The 22195-nt window shown below is 41.1% G+C and overlaps 1 protein-coding gene across 1 annotated transcript in view; it reads right to left on the reverse strand.

Annotated features, from left to right (window-relative positions):
* Positions 1–7398: 7398 nt before the first annotated feature.
* The window catches only part of LOC106591675 (mucin-5AC), a 63585-nt gene continuing 48788 nt past the window's right edge, over positions 7399–22195 (reverse strand). Inside the window, exons 32-41 of the mRNA XM_045688772.1 lie at positions 13775–13917; positions 13654–13685; positions 13054–13222; positions 9966–10006; positions 9622–9744; positions 9388–9486; positions 8950–9078; positions 8235–8274; positions 7806–7926; positions 7399–7579 (exon numbers count right to left, since the gene is read on the reverse strand). Of these exons, the coding sequence (XP_045544728.1) occupies positions 7399–7579; positions 7806–7926; positions 8235–8274; positions 8950–9078; positions 9388–9486; positions 9622–9744; positions 9966–10006; positions 13054–13222; positions 13654–13685; positions 13775–13917 (1078 nt within the window). The remainder of the gene's footprint in view (positions 7580–7805; positions 7927–8234; positions 8275–8949; positions 9079–9387; positions 9487–9621; positions 9745–9965; positions 10007–13053; positions 13223–13653; positions 13686–13774; positions 13918–22195) is intronic.

The following is a 22195-nucleotide window of genomic DNA, read 5'->3' on the forward strand; positions in this document are numbered from 1 at the left end:
AAAAAAGCTGTTTTTTTATATAAATATGAACTTGATTGAACAAAACATGCATGCATTGTATAACATAATGTCCTAGGGTTGTCATCTGATGAAGATCATCAAAGGTTAGTGCTGCATTTAGCTGTGGTTTTGTTTTTTGTGACATTATATGCTAGCTTGAAAAATGGGTGTCTGATTATTTCTGGCTTGGTACTCTGCTGACATAATCTAATGTTTTGCTTTCGCTGTAAAGCCTTTTTGAAATCGGACAGTGTGGTTAGTTAAAGGAGAGTCTTGTCTTTAAAATGCTGTGAAATAGTCATATGTTTGAAAAATTGAAGTTTTTGTATTTTTGAGGAATTTGTAATTCGCGCCACGCCTATCATTGGATATTGGAGCAGGTGTTCCGCTAGCGGAACGTCTAGATGTAAGAGGTTAGAGCACAATTACCCTAACATCTGTCCTTTTTCATATGATGCATTAACCAATAAAATAAGTAGCTCCCAAACCCAACAACTGTATGTCTACAGTGGATCTAGTCTCTCTCGCGCTCTCCACGTCCTCTGTCATGGTGTTTTCAAGCTCACCCATTATTCAGCTGGACCTTACTTCTTGTGAGAATTATGCGCCCACCGAAGAGAGACATGATGATCTTTACCACTGCAGGTGCTGTAAGAAGTATACCCCCAGCCTGGTGTATCTTGATGTACACTCAATCTCCAGAATTCAGCCCATGCCCTTGGTTATTTCTGGCTTCTTGTGTGCTGTTTTTTCTCCTGAGGACATACACACTAACACATGGGTTATTTCCTGACAACTTTCCTCTTATGTCAAGATCACTACATTGTAACATTTAACCTCTCTAGGCTAGGCGGGACAAATTCGTCCCACCTACGTAACAGCCACTGCTATCCTGTGGCGCGATTTTCAAAACCTTAAAAATCCTATTACTTCAATTTCTCAAACATATGACTATTTTACAGCCATTTAACCTGTTAGGGCTAGGGGGCAGCATTGACACGGCTGGATAAAAAACATACCCGATTTAATCTGGTTACCACTCCTACTCAGTAACTAGAATATGCATATACTTATTACATATGGATAGAAAACACCCTAAATTTTCTAAAACTGTTTGAATGGTGTCTGTGAGTATAACAGAACTCAAATGGCAGGTCAAAACCTGAGAGATTCCTTTACAGGAAGTGGCCTGTCTGACCATTTCTGGAACTTCTTTGCCATCTCTATCATTTACTAAGGATCTCTGCTCTAACGTGACACTTCCCACGTCGTCCATAGGCTCTCATAGCCCGGGAAAAAGAGAATGTCGTCATTCCAGCCCCAGGCTGAAACACATTATCGCCTTTCTCAAGTGGCCCATCAAGAGACACTAGCTTATGCGCGTGACCCCGACCGCCCCCGCCTTTGGGATTTTTTCCTCTGTTTGCCGAAAAGGAGATTCCCTGTCGGAATTTTATCGCTTTTCTACGAGAAAAATGACGTAAAAATTGATTTTAAACAGCGGTTGACATGCTTCGACGTACGGCAATGGAATACTTTGAATTTTATTGTCAGGAATTGCGCCAAGCGCGCGACACTTCTTTACTATTTCGGATAGTGTCTGGAACGCATCGAACAAAACGCCGCTATTCGGATATAACGATGGATTATTTTGGACCAAACCAACATTTGTTATTGAAGTAGACGTCCTGGGTGTGCATTCTGACGAAGACAACAAAAGGTAATGACATTTTTATAATAGTAAATATGATTATGGTGAGTGCTAAACTTGCCGGGTGTCTAAATAGCGAGCCCGTGATGCCTGGGCTATATACTTAGAATATTGCAAAATGTGCTTTCACCAAAAAGCTATTTTAAAATCGGACATATCGAGTGCATAGAGGAGGTCTGTATCTATAATTCTTAAAATAATTGTTATGCTTTTTGTGAACGTTTATCGTGAGTAATTTAGTAAAATGTTAGCGAATTCCCCGTAAGTTTGCGGGGGGTATGCTAGTTCTGAACGTCACATGCTAATGTAAAAGCTGGTTTTTGATATAAATATGAACTTGATTGAACAAAACATGCATGTATTGTATAACATAATGTCCTAGGGTTGTCATCTGATGAAGATCATCAAAGGTGAGTGCTGCATTTAGCTGTCTTCTGGGTTTTGGTGACATTATATGCTGGCTTGAAAAATGGGTGTCTGATTATTTCTGGCTTGGTACTCTGCTGACATAATCTAATGTTTTGCTTTCGTTGTAAAGCCTTTTTGAAATCGGACAGTGTGGTTAGATTAACGAGAGTCTTATCTTTAAATGGCTGTAAAATAGTCATATGTTTGAGAAATTGAAGTAATAGGATTTTGAAGATTTTGAAAATCGCGCCACAGGCTGGCAGTGGATGTTACGTAGGTGGGACGAATTCGTCCCGCCGGTCCCATAGAGGTTAAAGACAAGACTCTCGTTAATCTAACCACACTGTCCGATTTCAAAAGGCTTTACAACGAAAGCAAAACATTAGATTATGTCAGCAGAGTACCTAGCCAGAAATAATCAGACACCCATTTTTCAAGCCAGCATATAATGTCACCAAAACCCAGAAGACAGCTAAATGCAGCACTCACCTTTGATGATCTTCATCAGATGACAACCCTAGGACATTATGTTATACAATACATGCATGTTTTGTTCAATCAAGTTCATATTTATATCAAAAACCAGCTTTTTACATTAGCATGTGACGTTCAGAACTAGCATACCCCCCCGCAAACTTCCGGGGAATTCGCTAACATTTTACTAAATTACTCACGATAAACGTTCACAAAAAGCATAACAATTATTTTAAGAATTATAGATACAGACCTCCTCTATGCACTCGATATGTCCGATTTTAAAATAGCTTTTGGTGAAAGCACATTTTGCAATATTCTAAGTACATAGCCCAGGCATCACGGGCTCGCTTATTTAGACACCCGGCAAGTTTAGCACTCACCATAATCATATTTACTATTATAAAAGTTTCATTACCTTTTGTTGTCTTCGTCAGAATACACACCCAGGACTGCTACTTCAATAACAAATGTTGGTTTGGTCCAAAATAATCCATCGTTATATCCGAATAGCGGCGTTTTGTTCGTGCGTTCAGACACTATCCGAAATAGTAAAGAAGTGTCACGCGCATGGCGCAATTCGTGACAATAAAATTCTAAGTATTCCATTACCGTACTTCGAAGCATGTCTACCGCTGTTTAAAATCAATTTTTATGACATTTTTCTCGTAGAAAAGCGATAATATTCCGACAGGGAATCTCCTTTTCGGCAAACAGAGGAAAAAATCCCAAAGGCGGGGCGGTCGGGGTCACGCGCATAAGCTAGTGTCTCTTGATCGGCCACTTGAGAAAGGCGATAATGTGTTTCAGCCTGGGGCTGGAATGACGACATTCTGTTTTTTCCCGGGCTCTGAGCGCCTATGGACGACGTGGGAAGTGTCACGTTAGAGCAGAGATCCTTAGTAAATGATAGAGATGGAAAAGAAGTTCAACAAATGGTCAGACAGGCCACTTCCTGTAAAGGAATCTCTCAGGTTTTGACCTGCCATTTGAGTTCTGTTATACTCACAGACACCATTCAAACAGTTTTAGAAAATTTAGGGTGTTTTCTATCCATATGTAATAAGTATATGCATATTCTAGTTACTGGGTAGGAGTGGTAACCAGATTAAATCGGGTATGTTTTTTATCCAGCCGTGTCAATGCTGCCCCCTAGCCCTAACAGGTTAACCTCTATGGGCTAGGTGGGACGCTAGCGTGCCACCTGTGGTGCACTCCATCAACAGCAGGTGCATTTCAAGAGCGGCAAATTTGAATCCAAATAAATGTCAAAATTCAAATTTTTCAAACATACAACTATTTTACACCCTTTGAAAGATAAACATCTCCTTAATCTAACCACGTTTTACGATTTCAAAAAGGTTTTACGGCGAAAGCATAAATTTAGAGTATGTTAGGACAGTACATTTACAAGAGTTGTGTGTAATGTTTTGTCAAGTCAAAGACAGGGTCACCAAAACCATAAAACCAGCTAAAATGATGCACTAACCTTTTACAATCTCCATCAGATGACACTCCTAGGACATTATGTTAGACAATGCATGCATTTTTAGTTCTATCAAGTTCATATTTATATCCAAAAACAGCGTTTTACTATGGCATTGATGTTGAGGAAATCGTTTCCCTCCAATAACCGGCAGTCAAGTCAGCGTCACAAATTAAATAATTAAAATTAGAAAACATTGGTAAAATATTATATTGTCATTTAAAGAATTATAGATTTACATCTCTTGAACGCAATCAACTTGCCAGATTTAAAAATAACCTTACTGGGAAATCACACTTTGCAATAATCTGAGCACTGCGCCCAGAAAAATACGCGTTGCGATACAGACTAGACGTCATGTTGGGGAGATCTAAAATCGAAAATACTATGTAAATAATCCATTACCTTTGATTCTCTTCATCAGATGTCACTTCCAGGTATCACAGGTCCATAACGAATGTAGTTTTGTTCAAAAAAGCTCATAATTTATGTCCAAAAATCTCCGTCTTGTTAGCACATGATCTAAGCCAGCCGGACTTCTCGTCATGAACGAGGGGAAAAAATATATTTCCGTTCGTTCAAACATGTCAAACGTTGTATAGCATAAATCATTAGGGCCTTTTTTAACCAGAACATGAATAATATTCAAGGTGGACGAATGCATACTCTTTTATAACGTATTGGAACGAGGGTACCCAACATGAACTCGCGCGCCAGGTGTCTAATGGGACATCATCGTTCCATGGCTCTTGTTCGGTCAGATCTCCCTCCAGAAGACTCAAAACACTTTGTAAAGGCTGGTGACATCTAGTGGAAGCAATAGGAAGTGCCAAAATATTCCTCAGCCCCTGTGTTTTTCAATGGGATAGGTTTAAAGTCAATACAACACATCAGGTATCCACTTCCTGTCAGAAAATGTCTCAGGGTTTTGCCTGCCAAATGAGTTCTGTTATACTCACAGACACCATTCAAACAGTTTTAGAAACTTTAGAGTGTTTTCTATCCATATATAATAAGTATATGCATATTCTAGTTACTGGGTAGGATTAGTAACCAGATTAAATCGGGTAATTTTTTTTTATCCAGACGTGCAAATGCTGCCCCCTAGCCCTAACAGGTTAAGCAAACACCTATACCTCCCTATTTTCTTGGCTTTATCTCTCTGCACCATGTCCTTATCCTCTCCAGCGTCTGATCCCGTTAGCGGGATCAAAATCCAGCGAAAAATCATATCGCCAATTAGCATTAAAAAAAAAATCATAATTTAATTTTTTTTTTAATTTTTAATTTTTTTTTTATAGATACACCTCTCCTGAATCGACCCACGTCGTCCGATTTCAAAAAGGTTTTACAGGAAAAGCAAATCATTAGATTATGTTAGATGAGTCCATCGTAAAAAAAACAGCAACATAGCCATTTTCCGACCAACCACTTGCATCACAAATAATCAAAAAACAGCTAAATGCAGCACTAACCTTTTACAAACTTCATCAGATGACACACCTAGGACATCATGTTATACAATGCATGCATTCTTTTGTTCAATAAAGGTCATATTTATATATAAAAACAGCATTTTACATCGGCGTCTGACGTTGACTAAATAATTTCCCCTCAAATGCGTCCCGGTAAACAATGCTACAATTCCCTAAATTACTATCCGATAACGATTTTTTAAATTTATATTGTCAATCTAACATTTATAGATGAATATCTCTTGAGAACACCTGTCATACCAGATTTTAAATTAACTTTACTGGGTAATCACACTTTGCGATAAAAGGAGATGCGATACTCAGAAAATGAGCTAATATACAGAGCTCGGCGCCATCTTGGAACAATCGCATGTCACATCTCATCTTGTATAATATTGTCAATAATCGCCTACCTTTAGTTGTCTTCATCAGAAAGCACTTCCAGGAATCCCAGGTCCACAACAGATGTATTTTCGGTCGAAAAAGTCCATACTTCACGTTCCATTAGCCTGCTGTTGGTAGCGCGTCCTAAGGCTCTCTCCAAGCGCAGGGCTGAAGTTCCGGATAAAATGAGATTCTCCCGCCTGTAGGTTCGTTCAAACATGTCAAACGTTGTAAAACATTAATCTTCAGGGCCTGTAACACCAAGAGAGCCAATAAGATTCAAGGGGGATGATTTCATTGCCTTTCAAACCGTTTCCAAAGGTGGGGTAGACATGGCCGCCGGCGTCATAATGGTGATGGCCCATCCCCTGTGACCAATTTCCAACGCGTCTCATTCACTGAGTTTCGACTGTATAAGGCTCAAACCACTGTGAAAAGACTGGCGACATCTAGTGGAAGCAATAGGAAGTGCTCACTGAACCATGGTTAACGGTGTGATTTATAGGGAAAGATGAGAAGTCGAGTCCACAATTCTGAATTCCACTTCCTGTTTCAATCGGTCTCGGGGTTTTGACTGCCATTTGAGTTCTGTTATACTCACAGACACCATTCAAACAGTTTTAGAAACTTTAGGGTGTTTTCTATCCATATATAATAAGTATATGCATGCCCTAGCTTCTGAGTTTGATTAGTAGGCCATTGAAAATGGGAACGATTTTTTTTCAAAATGCGCTGTGGCGCCCCCCTATCCTAGGGTATCCTCAAGAGGTTTTAAAGAACACCAACAAGCTCCCATCTCTCTGCTCCATGTCCTTTTGACTTTTAAATTGATGATACCCATTGTTTCTTGAAGAATATAACTTATAAATGCCTAATGAGCTGAGCTCAATTGTCGTAGCTCATCAGAACCCAGAATATAAGATTGTTTTACTCCATTGTTTGAAAACAACATAATTGTTAACAAACACTGTATAGCCTCAAAACATGATTTACAACTATAATGTTGATATCATGGATGGTCAGTCCTTGCATCCATGGCCCTGTCTATGAATTTTAGAGTGGTTACATTTCTCCAGCCCCATCCTTCAGCTTCTTGCCAAAACAATGGCAGGTTGGCCAATATGTTATTGTTTGATTCGCAGATTGTCCCTTCTAATCGTAACAGTTATGTAATGAATGTGTTCTTTATTAAATACTATGTGTACTTTTTACCTAGTCACACATTGATGCACTTGACAATATGAAATAAAACAAGAAAGATAATGACTTCATGCTTCTTCATCAGTTTAATACGTTTGCATAATGTCTATGATAGTGTAGAGAGAAAGGACATACAGTTCATGAAAGTAGCCTATATGATAATTAGACAGCCCCTATTGGTTCCCTTTAGATAAAAGTATTTAATATTCCATGCAGTTAATGTAAATAAGAACATTTCAAAATACTTAATTCTTCAATTCCTAATCTACGTGGTTCTTCTTGTCACACTCAGAGTCATGGCAGCCGCACTTATCAATGTAAATGTAGTTCTGCATGATCTTCTTCCCGTCAGGGCAGAGCATCTCCACCTTCCTCTCACTGGTAGACATCTCCTGACAGCAGGAGCAGGAGTGCATCAAGGTGTTTTTCTCTGCAGAGTACCTAGCAAACAGGACACAACAAACATCACTGTTAGAAACAGTACCACATTTATTCTGCCATAGGTCAGCTCCCATTGATTTCTCACCCTTCAATCCAATTCCCCAAGTAAAAATTTCTGCAAGACCTCTGTGTGCTTTTTTGGCGTGTGTGTGTGTGTGTGTGTGTGTGTGTGTGTGTGTGTGTGTGTGTGTGTGTGTGTGTGTTCTTATTTAGAGTTTGTACTCACATAGAAGACGTTCCACAGGATCCCCCGCAGGCTGAGATTTCCACCGGCACAGTAGACCTGCAGTTATTCACCTCTAGGTAGGTGGTGGTGTTAGTCACATCACAGTGACTACGTAAAGTGCCTGTTTAGGTAGACAGAGTTAAGGAAGACATCTTAAAGTGCTGAGTTTCCCACTTACAATGTAAAGTGCACAGACTTTGAGCAACTTGAAAAAGTATATCACATCATATCTGTATTCAGTTTCATCCACAGAAACTCAACATTGATTTATTAAGTCATGAGAGGTTATGTTCATAAGAGGTTATGTTCATAAGAGGTTAGGTTCATAAAAGGTTAGGTTTGACTAGTAGATCTGATGTGTAAACAATAAATACAACTTCACACAATCATGAATATTTATAAATGAATCAGTATATTGTTTTAACTTACAGGTTGTGCAACATCCACTTGCATCAGTTTTCTCAGTTCCCTGTCAAAAATAATAGCGTTCAGCACAATTTGGATATGACTAGTTACAGTCTATTGAGCTAGAGAACACAGTATAGATGTTATAATGGAAAACTATTACATTTACATTTAAGTCATTTAGCAGACGCTCTTATCCAGAGCGACTTACAAATTGGTGCATTCACCTTATGATATCCAGTGGAACAACCACTTTACAATAGTGCATCTAAATCTTTTAAGGGGGGGTTAGAAGGATTACTTTATCCTATCCTAGGTATTCCTTAAAGAGGTGGGGTTTCAGGTGTCTCCGGAAGGTGGTGATTGACTCCGCTGTCCTGGCGTCGTGAGGGAGCTTGTTCCACCATTGGGGTGCCAGAGCAGCGAACAGTTTTGACTGGGCTGAGCGGGAACTGTGCTTCCTCAGAGGTAGGGAGGCGAGCAGGCCAGAGGTGGATGAACGCAGTGCCCTTGTTTGGGTGTAGGGCCTGATCAGAGCCTGAAGGTATGGAGGTGCCGTTCCCTTCACAGCTCCGTAGGCAATCACCATGGTCTTAAACTATGATCATCTATGAATATGCTACTCGGATGTAAATTCAATATAACCTAAAAGTTACTATCAAATGAAGCAACCAGTGTATTTAGGTATAGTTACTTTACTTCAAACAAACACATTCAACCAGTTTCCTCATCTACTTACAGGGACGCAGTCCTCTGGACGGAACACTGGGCATTCCAATTTGGATTTCACAACGATGAGCTGTTTGTTTGTTTTTGAGCAGTCATACTTCACACAGCGGTCACTAGGGGGTAACCAAAACTTCCCAAGCTGTCAAGTAGCAAAACATAAATGTTGATAAATTAATAGTGTATGTTATAAAAACTTCAATAAATAAGAAGTGATACATAATTTATAAACTTTCAGAAATAAGTTCTTCATTATTTGAAAATGTAAACAAGCAGTACAATTCTTAAGCATTTACACCTTTAACATTTATGATCATTTAAGAAGCATTTATGAACATTTGTAAGCATTTAAATGTTCTCATTAGTGATGTAATTCGTCCCTTTGAGATATAACAAAGATATCTGATATTAAAAAGAATCTAATTTGGGTGCATTATCTCATCAACGTCACCTGAATGATGTGAGATGTGGCATCTGGGAGAACTACAACACAGTCCTTCTGGACACACGTTCCACAACATTTCTCAGGTACGACTTCATACTCATAACCCTGGAGGAGAATCAACAAGGTGACATCATTAGTGGATTTCCTTCATATATACCTGGAATATTATACTGTATAGCCTACCATGTAAAATGTTTCACTTATGTTAAACCGAGTTTGCAATTATCCCGAGTACAGTACCGTTTGGCAAGTGGTGGAACAGTTGATTTGGACACAGTCTACAACATACAGCTTGGAAACTGGATCCTTATTAGGGCCACACTTGCACTCCTCACAGGTGCCGCTGGGAACATTTTCACCAAGCTGGAGAATGCAAGCAAGAGTTAGTATCATGTACTGAAGCAAAAATTAAGCTTGGGGCCACAGTGGCTCTCAGGATTACTTAAAGGGGCAATCTGTGATTGACACATCAATATTTAGGTTTATTTTATACACAATTTACAAATGATTTATTGTAATACTGCTCTGTTCTGCCTGCAAATTATATTTGTGCAGAGTGATATCAAAAAAGTGTTACTTCTCACCGTGTATTCAGTATTATTGTAGACACAAACAGGTTTGGGTACTGAGAGAACACACAATAAAAGGGTCAGACAATGGTTGAGACATTACAGTTGTTGAACAGTTAAGTTAGTCACAATTCCTGCACCGCGTTACCATCACGACACCTGCACCGCGTTACCATCACGACACCTGCACCGCGTTACCATCACGACACCTGCACCGTGTTACCATCACGACACCTGCACCACGTTACCATCACGACACCTGCACCGCGTTACCATCACGTTACCATCACGACACCTGCACCGCGTTACCATCACGACACCTGCACCGCGTTACCATCACGACACCTGCACCGCGTTACCATCACGACACCTGCACCGCGTTACCATCACGACACCTGCACCGCGTTACCATCACGACACCTGCACCGCGTTACCATCACGACACCTGCACCGCGTTACCATCACGACACCTGCACCGCGTTACCATCACGACACCTGCACCGCGTTACCATCACGACACCTGCACCATGTTCATGACAATATTTACATCCTTAATAATTAGCTCCAGGTTAAAGTCTATGTTATGATATGATTGAGTGAGCGCTGTGCCTTTCCACGTTCTAGGAATAGAAATATGAAGTCACTGTTTTATCACTATACACAGTTTTGAAATTATGGTGCGTGATGGTCCAATGACAGGGTCCAATGACATGGTCCAATGACAGGGTCCAATGACATGGTCAGTATAAAGGCTTCATAAACACTACCGAAATGTGTTACAAACCATCTATAACCATATGTCATGCTTTATATAGGGTTCATAAATGTGACATAACTGTATGACATAACCCACTGTGTCCAATTAGACAAACCTGTGCTTTCTAAACGGTGGCATAAGCACTGCTTAATAAAAGCCTTATGAATAATTAACATATATTTATTGTAATTTTGAATGAGTTTATAGTGGTTAAGTGTTGAGTTAGATTACTTTGCTACAATAAGTAATCTATCTCAGTTGTTATTTCAAATAATTTGCACGTCCTTACAACACTGTATATAGACACAATATGACATTTGAAATGTCTTTATTCTTTTGGAACTTCTATGAGTGTAATGTTTACTGTTCATTTTTATTGTTTATCCTGTTAGGGCTAGGGGGCAGCATTGACACGGCTGGATAAAAAACATACCCGATTTAATCTGGTTACCACTCCTACTCAGTAACTAGAATATGCATATACTTATTACATATGGATAGAAAACACCCTAAATTTTCTAAAACTGTTTGAATGGTGTCTGTGAGTATAACAGAACTCAAATGGCAGGTCAAAACCTGAGAGATTCCTTTACAGGAAGTGGCCTGTCTGACCATTTGTTGAACTTCTTTTCCATCTCTATCATTTACTAAGGATCTCTGCTCTAACGTGACACTTCCCACGTCTTCCATAGGCTCTCAGAGCCCGGGAAAAAACAGAATGTCGTCATTACAACCCCAGGCTGAAACACATTATCGCCTTTCTCAAGTGGCCCATCAAGAGACACTAGCTTATGCGCGTGACCCCGACCGCCCCCGCCTTTGGGATTTTTTCCTCTGTTTGCCGAAAAGGAGATTCCCTGTCGGAATATTATCGCTTTTCTACGAGAAAAATGACGTAAAAATTGATTTTAAACAGCGGTTGACATGCTTCGACGTACGGCAATGGAATACTTTGAATTTTATTGTCAGGAATTGCGCCAAGCGCGTGACACTTCTTTACTATTTCGGATAGTGTCTGGAACGCACGAACAAAACGCCGCTATTCGGATATAACGATGGATTATTTTGGACCAAACCAACATTTGTTATTGAAGTAGCTGTCCTGGGTGTGCATTCTGACGAAGACAACAAAAGGTAATGACATTTTTATAATAGTAAATATGATTATGGTGAGTGCTAAACTTGCCGGGTGTCTAAATAGCGAGCCCGTGATGCCTGGGCTATGTACTTAGAATATTGCAAAATGTGCTTTCACCAAAAAGCTATTTTAAAATCGGACATATCGAGTGCATAGAGGAGGTCTGTATCTATAATTCTTAAAATAATTGTTATGCTTTTTGTGAACGTTTATCGTGAGTAATTTAGTAAAATGTTAGCGAATTCCCCGGAAGTTTGCGGGGGTATGCTAGTTCTGAACGTCACATGCTAATGTAAAAAGCTGGTTTTTGATATAAATATGAACTTGATTGAACAAAACATGCATGTATTGTATAACATAATGTCCTAGGGTTGTCATCTGATGAAGATCATCAAAGGTGAGTGCTGCATTTAGCTGTCTTCTGGGTTTTGGTGACATTATATGCTGGCTTGAAAAATGGGTGTCTGATTATTTCTGGCTTGGTACTCTGCTGACATAATCTAATGTTTTGCTTTCGTTGTAAAGCCTTTTTGAAATCGGACAGTGTGGTTAGATTAACGAGAGTCTTGTCTTTAAATGGCTGTAAAATAGTCATATGTTTGAGAAATTGAAGTAATAGGATTTTTAAGGTTTTGAAAATCGCGCCACAGGCTGCAAGTGGCTGTTACGTAGGTGGGACGAATTCGTCCCGCCTAGCCTAGAGAGGTTATTTCACCTTTGTTTATTATCTACTTCACTTGCTTTGGCAATGTTAAAATATGTTTCCCATGCCAATAAAGACCTTAAATTTAATTGAATTGGTGTGACAAAGGCATTTCCTAACACACCTGCTAAATTTCTTTGTTGTTACTTTTAAGGTTGGAATCAACATGCAGTACCTCCAGCAGAAAGAGAGTTAAGAAACCATTGGTCCACCAGCTCAGGGACAAGCTACACTATTCACAGTCTAGTGATTATGTCACAGAGTTATGCTACATTTATGAACCCTTTATAAAGCATGTTATAGATGCTTTGTAACACATTTATGTAGTGCTTATGAAGGCTTTATGAAGTAGCTAGAATGAAGACCTGTTTTGTGCTAACGTTCCACTCCTTGTACTCCTTGTCATATGCCAAACATTTAGCACACACAGACTTGTACCCAGCTAACCTGCTGGCACGTTAAGGTGCCTCTATCCGGTCTCAACTCAGATCCTGTCTCTACTCACCGCATTTATTTATCTGACAGCAGTCCACCGTCTCGTTGACCAACACCTCACCGTACTTCTTACAGGTAACAATTTCTTGTGGCAGACGTTTCACTGGTTCACACTGGACACTCAGTGTGTCAGCATTACACGTGCACTTCTGGCAGTTACTGTTCCAAGTCTCACCAAACTGTGTTGGGACAAAACAAACACTGTTAGCAGAGACTTGAAACTTATTAAGACAAGGACTGGCAACCCCTCAGAACCTGGTTCCTCTCTTGGTTTATTCCAAGGTTCCTTCCTTCTAGGGAGTTTTTCCTAGCCACTCTTTCTGCCTCTGCATTGCCTGCTTTTTGAGGTTTTAGGCTGGGTATCTGTAAAGCACTTTGTGACCACTGCTGATGAAGAAAGGGCTTTATCAAATACATTTGATTGATTAATAATAACAATAGGGCTCCAGCCTCTTAAGGGGTTGGACCTCTAACAAGCCCCAATGAAACTAGTAAACTGCTTAAAATAATTGGGGTTCTATACAGAACCTTTTTGTGGGCTAGAATGTGAAGTGAGCTGTTGAACTATTTCTTCTGACAGATTCGTTGTGGTATACATCTACATTATTACCTGTTTGGGTTTTCCATCGGGTCCTGTACATCCTTGAAGGGAAAATAATATCTTAGGTCATACATTGTGGTACTTTGAGACACAATTAAACAATGTATTTCTCAAACTGAAACATCCTTACCACAGTCACGAACACAGGTGTCAGAGAATGTGTTGAACAAGACGGTACCATCAGGGCAGAAACAGCCCTCCATGAATGAGTCACATACAAAGTCACGGGTCATTTGTGCTCCCTGACATGAATGCACATATTTGTCATTGTATCTATGACAAGAAAAAACAATTCATTACAGACTACAAACTTTTAATATAATGGAAACATTTAAGAATGTATGTCCATTAGGTAGTGTTGTAAAATAATGAGATGGGAATGAGATGGGAATGAGAATGAGATGGGAATGAGATGAGATGGGAATGAGATGGGAATGAGAATGGAATGAGAATGGAATGAGATGGGAATGAGATGGGAATGAGAAGGGAATGAGAAGGGAATGAGAAGGGAATGAGAATGAGATGGGAATGAGAATGAGATGGGAATGAGAATGACATGAGAATGACATGAGAATGAGATGGGAATGAGATGGGAATGAGATGAGATGGGAATGAGATGAGATGGGAATGAGATGAGATGGGAATGAGATGAGATGGGAATGAGATGAGGGGTTTGGAGCGAGTAGTCGTGCGAGTACTTCGCTCCGCAGGTAATATTACATTTCTTTACATTACAACGGTATGATTTGTTTGATCTGAGCAATTTTTAGCTAGCTACATAGCTGTCTTTGTATCAAAGATAATTGTGGAGTTTAGAGTAATTATCGAGGTTAGCTAGCCAGCTATTTTCGTCCGCCGCGACGGCGTTCTCCAAACTTAGTCAACACTGCTAGCTAGCCAACTTCTACCGACTAGCAGCACTGTAGAAAGTAATACATTACAACAGAACGATTTGATTAGTGTAGTGTTAGCTAGCTACATAGTTGTCTTTGTCATAGTTTGATAATTGTGTAGTTTAGAGTAATTATCGAGGTTAGCTAGCCAGCTATTTTCGTCCGCTGCGACGCCGTTCTCCAAACTTAGTCAACACACCTAGTCAACATCAAACCCACTGCTAGCTAGCCAACCTTTACCAACTAGCAGCACTGTAGAAACTAATACATTACAACGGAACGATTTGATTAGTGTAGTGTTAGCTAGCTACATAGTTGTCTTTGTCATAGTTTGATAATTGTGTAGTTTAGAGTAATTATCGAGGTTAGCTAGCCAGCTATTTTCGTCCTCCGCGACGCCCTTTTCCAAACCTAGCCAACTATTACCGACGAGCAGCATTGTAGAAACTAAATACATTACAAAGGAACGTCTTGATTAGTGTTATGTTAGCTAGCTACATAGTTGCCTTTGTATCATGACAAAGGTGTAGTACTGAAACTATCGAGGTTACCTAGCCAGCTACACTTTCAAACAAAAGTCAACAACGCAGCCACTGCTAGCTAGCCTACTTCACCAGCTAGTAGTATTGTATCATTTTAGTCATTTTAGTCAATAAGATTTTTTGCAATGTAAGCTTAACTTTCTGAACATTCGAGACGTGTAGTCCACTTGTCATTCCAATCTCCTTTGCATTAGCGTAGCCTCTTCTGTAGCCTGTCAACTATGTGTCTGTCTATCCCTGTTCTCTCCCCTCTGCACAGGCCATACAAATGCTTCACACCGCGTGGCCGCTGCCACTCTAACCTGGTGGCCCCCGCGCGCACAATCCACGTGGAGTTCCAGGTCTCTGGCAGCCTCTGGAACTGCCGGTCTGTGGCCAACAAGGCAGAGTTCATCTCAGCCTATGCTACCCTCCAGTCTCTCGACTTCTTGGCGCTGACGGAAACATGGATTACCACGGATAACACTGCTACTCCTAATCTCATTGCAACTCCCCTCCAAGTCTCCGTCCACTACCTTGTATCCTTTTCCCTCTCGCTCTCCTCCAACACTTCTCACTCTGCCCCTACTCGGATGGTATTGCGCCATCGCAACCTTCGCTCTCTCTCTCCCGCTACTCTCTCCTCTTCCATCCTATCATCTCTTCCCTCTGCTCAAACCTTCTCCAACCTATCTCCTGATTCTGCCTCCTCAACCCTCCTCTCCTCCCTTTCTGCATCCTTTGACTCTCTATGTCCCCTATCCTCCAGGCCGGCTCGGTCCTCCCCTCCTGCTCCGTGGCTCGACGACTCATTGCGAGCTCACAGAACAGGGCTCCGGGCAGCCGAGCGGAAATGGAGGAAAACTCGCTTCCCTGCGGACCTGGCATCCTTTCACTCCCTCCTCTCTACATTTTCCTCTTCTGTTTCTGCTGCTAAAGCCACTTTCTACCACTCTAAATTCCAAGCATCTGCCTCTAACCCTAGGAAGCTCTTTGCCACCTTCTCCTCCCTCCTGAATCCTCCCCCCCCCTCCTCCCTCTCTGCGGATGACTTCGTCAACCATTTTGAAAAGAAGGTTGACGACATCCGCTTCTCGTTTGTTAAGTCAAACGACACCGCTGGTCCACTTTCTACCACTGGTCCTGCTCACATTGCCCTACCCTATGCTTTGACCTCTTTCTCCCCTCTCTCTCCAGATGAAATCTTGCGACTTGTGACGGCCGGCCACCCAACAACCTGCCCGCTTGACCCTATCCCCTCCTCTCTCCTCCAGACCATTTCCGGAGACCTTCTCCCTTATCTCACCTCGTTCATCAACTCATCCTTGACCACTGGATACGTCCCTTCCGTCCTCAAGAGAGCGAGAGTTGCACCCCTTCTGAAAAAACCTACACTCGATCCCTCCGATGTCAACAACTACAGACCAGTATCCCTTCTTTCTTTTCTCTCCAAAACTCTTGAGCGTGCCGTCCTTGGCCAGCTCTCTTGCTATCTCTCTCAGAATTACCTTCTTGATCCAAATCAGTCAGGTTTCAAGACTGGTCATTCAACTGAGACTGCTCTTCTCTGTGTCACGGAGGCTCTCCGCACTGCTAAAGCTAACTCTCTCTCCTCTGCTCTCATCCTTTTAGACCGATCTGCTGCCTTTGATACTGTGAACCACCAGATCCTCCTCTCCACCCTCTCCGAGTTGGGCATCTCCGGCGCGGCCCACGCTTGGATTGTGTCCTACCTGACAGGTCGCTCCTACCAGGTGGCGTGGCGAGAATCTGTCTCCACACCATGTGCTCTCACCACTGGTGTCCCCCAGGGCTCTGTTCTAGGCCCTCCCCTATTCTCGCTATACACCAAGTCACTTGGCTCTGTCATATCCTCACATGGTCTCTCCTATCATTGCTATGCAGACGACACACAATTCATCTTCTCCTTTCCCCCTTCTGATAACCAGGTGGCGAATCGCATCTCTGCATGTCTGGCAGACATATCAGTGTGGATGACTGATGACCACCTCAAGCTGAACCTCGGCAAGACGGAGCTGCTTTTCCTCCCGGGGAAGGACTGCCCGTTCCATGATCTCGCCATCACGGTTGACAACTCCATTGTGTCCTCCTCCCAGAGTGCTAAGAACCTTGGCGTGACCCTGGACAACACCCTATCATTCTCCACTAACATCAAGGCGGTGACCCGATCCTGTAGGTTCATGCTCTACAACATTCGTAGAGTACGACCCTGCCTCACACAGGAAGCGGCGCAGGTCCTAATCCAGGCACTTGTCATCTCCCGTCTGGATTACTGCAACTCGCTGTTGGCTGGGCTCCCTGCCTGTGCCATTAAACCCCTACAACTCATCCAGAACGCCACAGCCCACAGCCCATCTGGTGTTCAACCTTCCCAAGTTCTCTCACGTCACCCCGCTCCTCTGCTCTCTCCACTGGCTTCCAGTTGAAGCTCGCATCCGCTACAAGACCATGGTGCTTGCCTACGGAGCCGTGAGGGGAACGGCACCTCCGTACCTTCAGGCTCTGATCAGTCCCTACACCCAAACGAGGGCACTGCGCTCATCCACCTCTGGCCTGCTGGCCCCCCTACCTCTGAGGAAGCACAGTTCCCGCTCAGCCCAGTCAAAACTGTTCGCTGCTCTGGCACCCCTATGGTGGAACAAGCTCCCGCACCACCTGTCTTAACTCCCTCATGCCTTCTTTATTAGTCAAAGAACTCACCTGCCACTTCAAACAAAAAGCCATAGTCTGGTTAGCCCCTCTTCTGTCTCCATCATCTCTTTTAACTCACCCTGTAACCCTTCCGGAGACACCTGAAACCCCACCTCTTTAAGGAATACCTAGGATAGGATAAAGTAATCCTTCTAACCCCCCCCTAAAAGATTTAGATGCACTATTGTAAAGTGGTTATTCCACTGGATATCATAAGGTGAATGCACCAATTTGTAAGTCGCTCTGGATAAGAGCGTCTGCTAAATTACTTAAATGTAAATGAGAATGAGATGATATGGGAATGAAATGAGATGAGATGGGAATGAGATGGATACCTTGAATTGCATGTTGGCTGGATAGTAGAGCCACATGCCTTATACACTTTGGTCTTAGGGCATGTCAGTTCTATAATATGGTCAAGATGGAATGAAAGACAAAACAGTAAGAAAACAATTTGTAAATGCAGGTTGCCAAAATAAAAATAATTATGATAAATCTTAAAGTTATTACAATAATTTAAAACCGTGTTAACATCTTGCCTGCATCCCAAATGGGATCCTATTCCCTACATAGATCACTACTTTTGGCCAGAGCCTGGTCAAAAGCAGTGCTCTATGTAGGGAATAGGAACCCATTTGTGACACAACCTTTATTTGATATGAAAGTCCTTCCCTACCACATTTTCCATTAGTTGAGTTCCTCCAGTCGATACAGACTCCAGCTGCTGCACACCTCACGGCGTAGGCTTCCAGGCTGGAGCAGCCGATTGACATATTTGGCATGTGGCAGACATCAAACTTACAGGCCTCAAAGAAGGGTTGTGGTGGGATAACGTCATGGCATTGCTTAAAGACCCTTCCAAAATAAAGAACCCATTTAAGTTATTATATAGGCCTAACCCAAATGGGGCATATAACAAGTCACAACAGAACACTTACAAATATTGATTACTGTATGCCTTACACGCTAAATTATTTGTGAAGCATCTATGAAGTTCTTAAGAATATGACATATTTTATATGGCATAAAAAGTCTGTAAGATAAGTTTGGTACTAAGTTATGGAACAACAACCCATGCCTTTAACGGAAAGTTTACAGACTTGTATGTATACAGTGTCATAGCAACCTCAATCAGATTCCCTTTGTAATATAGCTGTCTCTTTGTGTTATTACAAGGTTGCACGTCTTACGGGCTAAGTATGATGTCACAGATTGATGTCTTTCCTGACGGGCAGGGTGTAGGTGGAGGCGTAGGTGGGGTAGGTGGGGTAGGGGGTTGCAGTTTACAGTAGAGTTTTTTATCATCAGGAATCTTCCATTCATGAGCCATCCCAGGACATGATGGATCAATCTGTCCATTCGGTAATCTGCAATCGTTTTTCCTGATATTGTCACAGGTACCTTTATAAAGGTAAAATGAATATGGGAATGAGAAATAAACCCAACTTCTTTGATGTTAGAAACGCTTATAACTTTAAGCCTACCTACAGTATCTTTTAATTGGTTATGCTATCATTCTAACTGTACAGTGAACTTTTTCATGCCATGGAAAAGCAATAACATGCAACAAAATAACATCAAATCATTGCAACAAGTGTTCAGTTTACTCACAGAGTACTACAAGCTGTTCTTCTGATTCATACTGAAAGTGTTTATTGTCTACATAATGGGTGCATCCCAAATGGAATCCTATTCCCCCTGGTTAAAAGGAGTGCACTACAATGGGACCATATTCCCCCTGGTTAAAAGGAGTGCACTACAATGGGACCCTATTCCCCCTGGTTAAAAGGAGTGCACTACATTGGGACCCTATTCCCCCTGGTTAAAAGGTGGTTAAAATGAGTGCACTACATTGGGAACAGTGTACCATTTGGGATGCAGACAATGCCTACATACTTACCACACTGCCCCTCTGTATTGTTGTGGAATAGGGAGTTTGGCAGGGTTACACTGAACATAATGGACTTAAACATCACTGTTGCTTTAATGGCAGGGATCTTCAACAGTAACTCTACGCCAGTGCTGGTGATCATGAGGTCTTCATTAGAAAAGGTCGGGAAGATCTGATTTCCATTGATGTAAACCTTGTGAATGATAAGTAAAAACATTACATAATGAATGAGAATAGAGAACAGAATAACATTAAAATACTGTAGATCAGATTTGAACGGTTTCCAGAACTAAATGAAGTCACAAGAAGAGTTGGTAGTCTGTCAATCTTTTGTCAATAAAATTAAATTCTTTGAAATGTCATGGGGCTGTTTCAGATACCTTGATGATGGTTTTTGAGTTAACGTGATGGCATCATCAAAGTGGTTAACCAATATGTAATGTTGTTAAATAACTATTTGTAAGTACTGAAGTGTAGTACTGCAAATTACATTTGTCGTAGTCGACAAGATCAGATATTATATTATTATTAATCAATACCCCCAATTTACAAAAAGTAAATAATACATTTCAAAATATGAAGCTAGATTATTTTAAGTGAGAATGTCTGTGTCAAAGAATGTCTATCTCAAAGAATGTCTGTGTCAAAGAATGTCTGTGTCAAAGAATGTCTGTGTCAAAGAATGTCTGTATCAAAGTGCACTGTTTTTAGTGTATACATGTGTACAATAGCACAGTTATAATTACCACATTTGTTGTCACGTTTAATCTCTTCGGAATAAGAACGATTTTATAGGATTTGTAATAGACAATCAGAGACTGAGGGCAGGTCGCATGTCCAGACGGATCGCAGTTATAGTTGTCGATGATGACACTGAAGTTCTGTCGAGGAACTATTTCTTTCATCAAAACGTAGGTGCAGTTTTCCTGGAAACTGTAATACTGGCCATCAAATGTGACGTAGTGAGGGTCTCCCCATCCATAGCATATACCTGAGAGATAGAACAGATAAAGGTAGCAAATAGATAGATCACTCATCAATACAAGAGTTTAAAATCCTACTCCAGTCTCCTTTTCACCTCATTTAACACCTGATTTACTGAACACAACAGGTGGTCTAGGTATCCTCATGAAATGGCACAAGCTGATAACATCACAATGTCACCATCAGATCAGACCAAGGGTGCAACGTTCACTGGGGATGGGGGGACGGTGGGTTTACAGGGAGCATGTCACCCCCACATTCTGAAATTGCATTTTTGTCCCCCCCCCCACACAGTTTTATCATTGGAATGTGTTTCAAAACAAGGCAACACTGTGCTTTAGGACCATGCGGACGCCTCTGAGTGGTCGAGTAGGCTGTTTGGTGTGTTTATCCAACTGGATGAAAATAATAATAATACTACTTCGTCCCCCCCACTTCTAAAACCAAAGTTGCACCCCTGGATCAGACCAACTCCTTGAAGTTTGCAGTTGTGTCCAAAAAAAACACAATTTTGTTCAAAACATATTGTATTTCTTTACTGTATTTACATTTGGAATATCACTTTCCAACAGGAAATGTTCAAAAATCACTGGAGGATGTCTTTAAAACAAGTAAAATTGGAGAAATAAGTATTTGTTGAAGGAGAGAAGATAATGTTTTTAATTAAGTTTTGAACTTACATTCACATTCGTAGTGATAGCAGCAACCTGATTCGTCATAGACTTTCACTGGTGGATATCCATTTTCACACACAGGCGTTTCTGCAGACTCACAGACCACAAACTTTGTGGTAATTACACCACTGTGGCAAGTTTGAGTAGTGCAGTTGTCTGTCTTCCAAGTCTCACCATCCTAAAGTTGAAAATGTATGTTTTAGTCCTGAAAGTAAACACACTACGTACTACACAACACTATAAACTACACAACACTATAAACTACACAACACTATAACTACACAACACTATAAACTACACAACACTACAAACTACACAACACTACAAACTACACAACAGTGCGAACTACACAACACTGTGAACTACACAACACTGTGAACTACACAACACTATAAACTACACAACACTATGAACTAAACAACACTATGACCTACACAACACTATGAACACCACAACATTATAACTACACAACACTATAAACTACACAACACTACGAACTACACAACACTACAAACTACACAACACTATGAACTACACAACACTATAAACTACACAACACTATAAACTACACAACACTATGAACTACACAACACTATGAACTACACAACACTATGAACTACACAACACTATAACTGCACAACACTATAAACTACACAACACTTTAACCTGTTGGGGCTAGGGGGCAGTATTTTCATGGCTGGATAAAAACGTACCTGATTTAATCTGGTTACTAATCCTACCCAGTAACTAGAATATGCATATACTTATTATATATGGATAGAAAACACCCTAAAGTTTCTAAAACTGTTTGAATGGTTTCTGTGAGTATAACAGAACTCAAATGGCAGGTCAAAACCTGAGAGATTCCTTTACAGG

Source organism: Salmo salar, chromosome ssa10 (assembly GCF_905237065.1).
Source record: "Salmo salar chromosome ssa10, Ssal_v3.1, whole genome shotgun sequence".
Classification (NCBI taxonomy): Eukaryota; Metazoa; Chordata; class Actinopteri; order Salmoniformes; family Salmonidae; genus Salmo; species Salmo salar.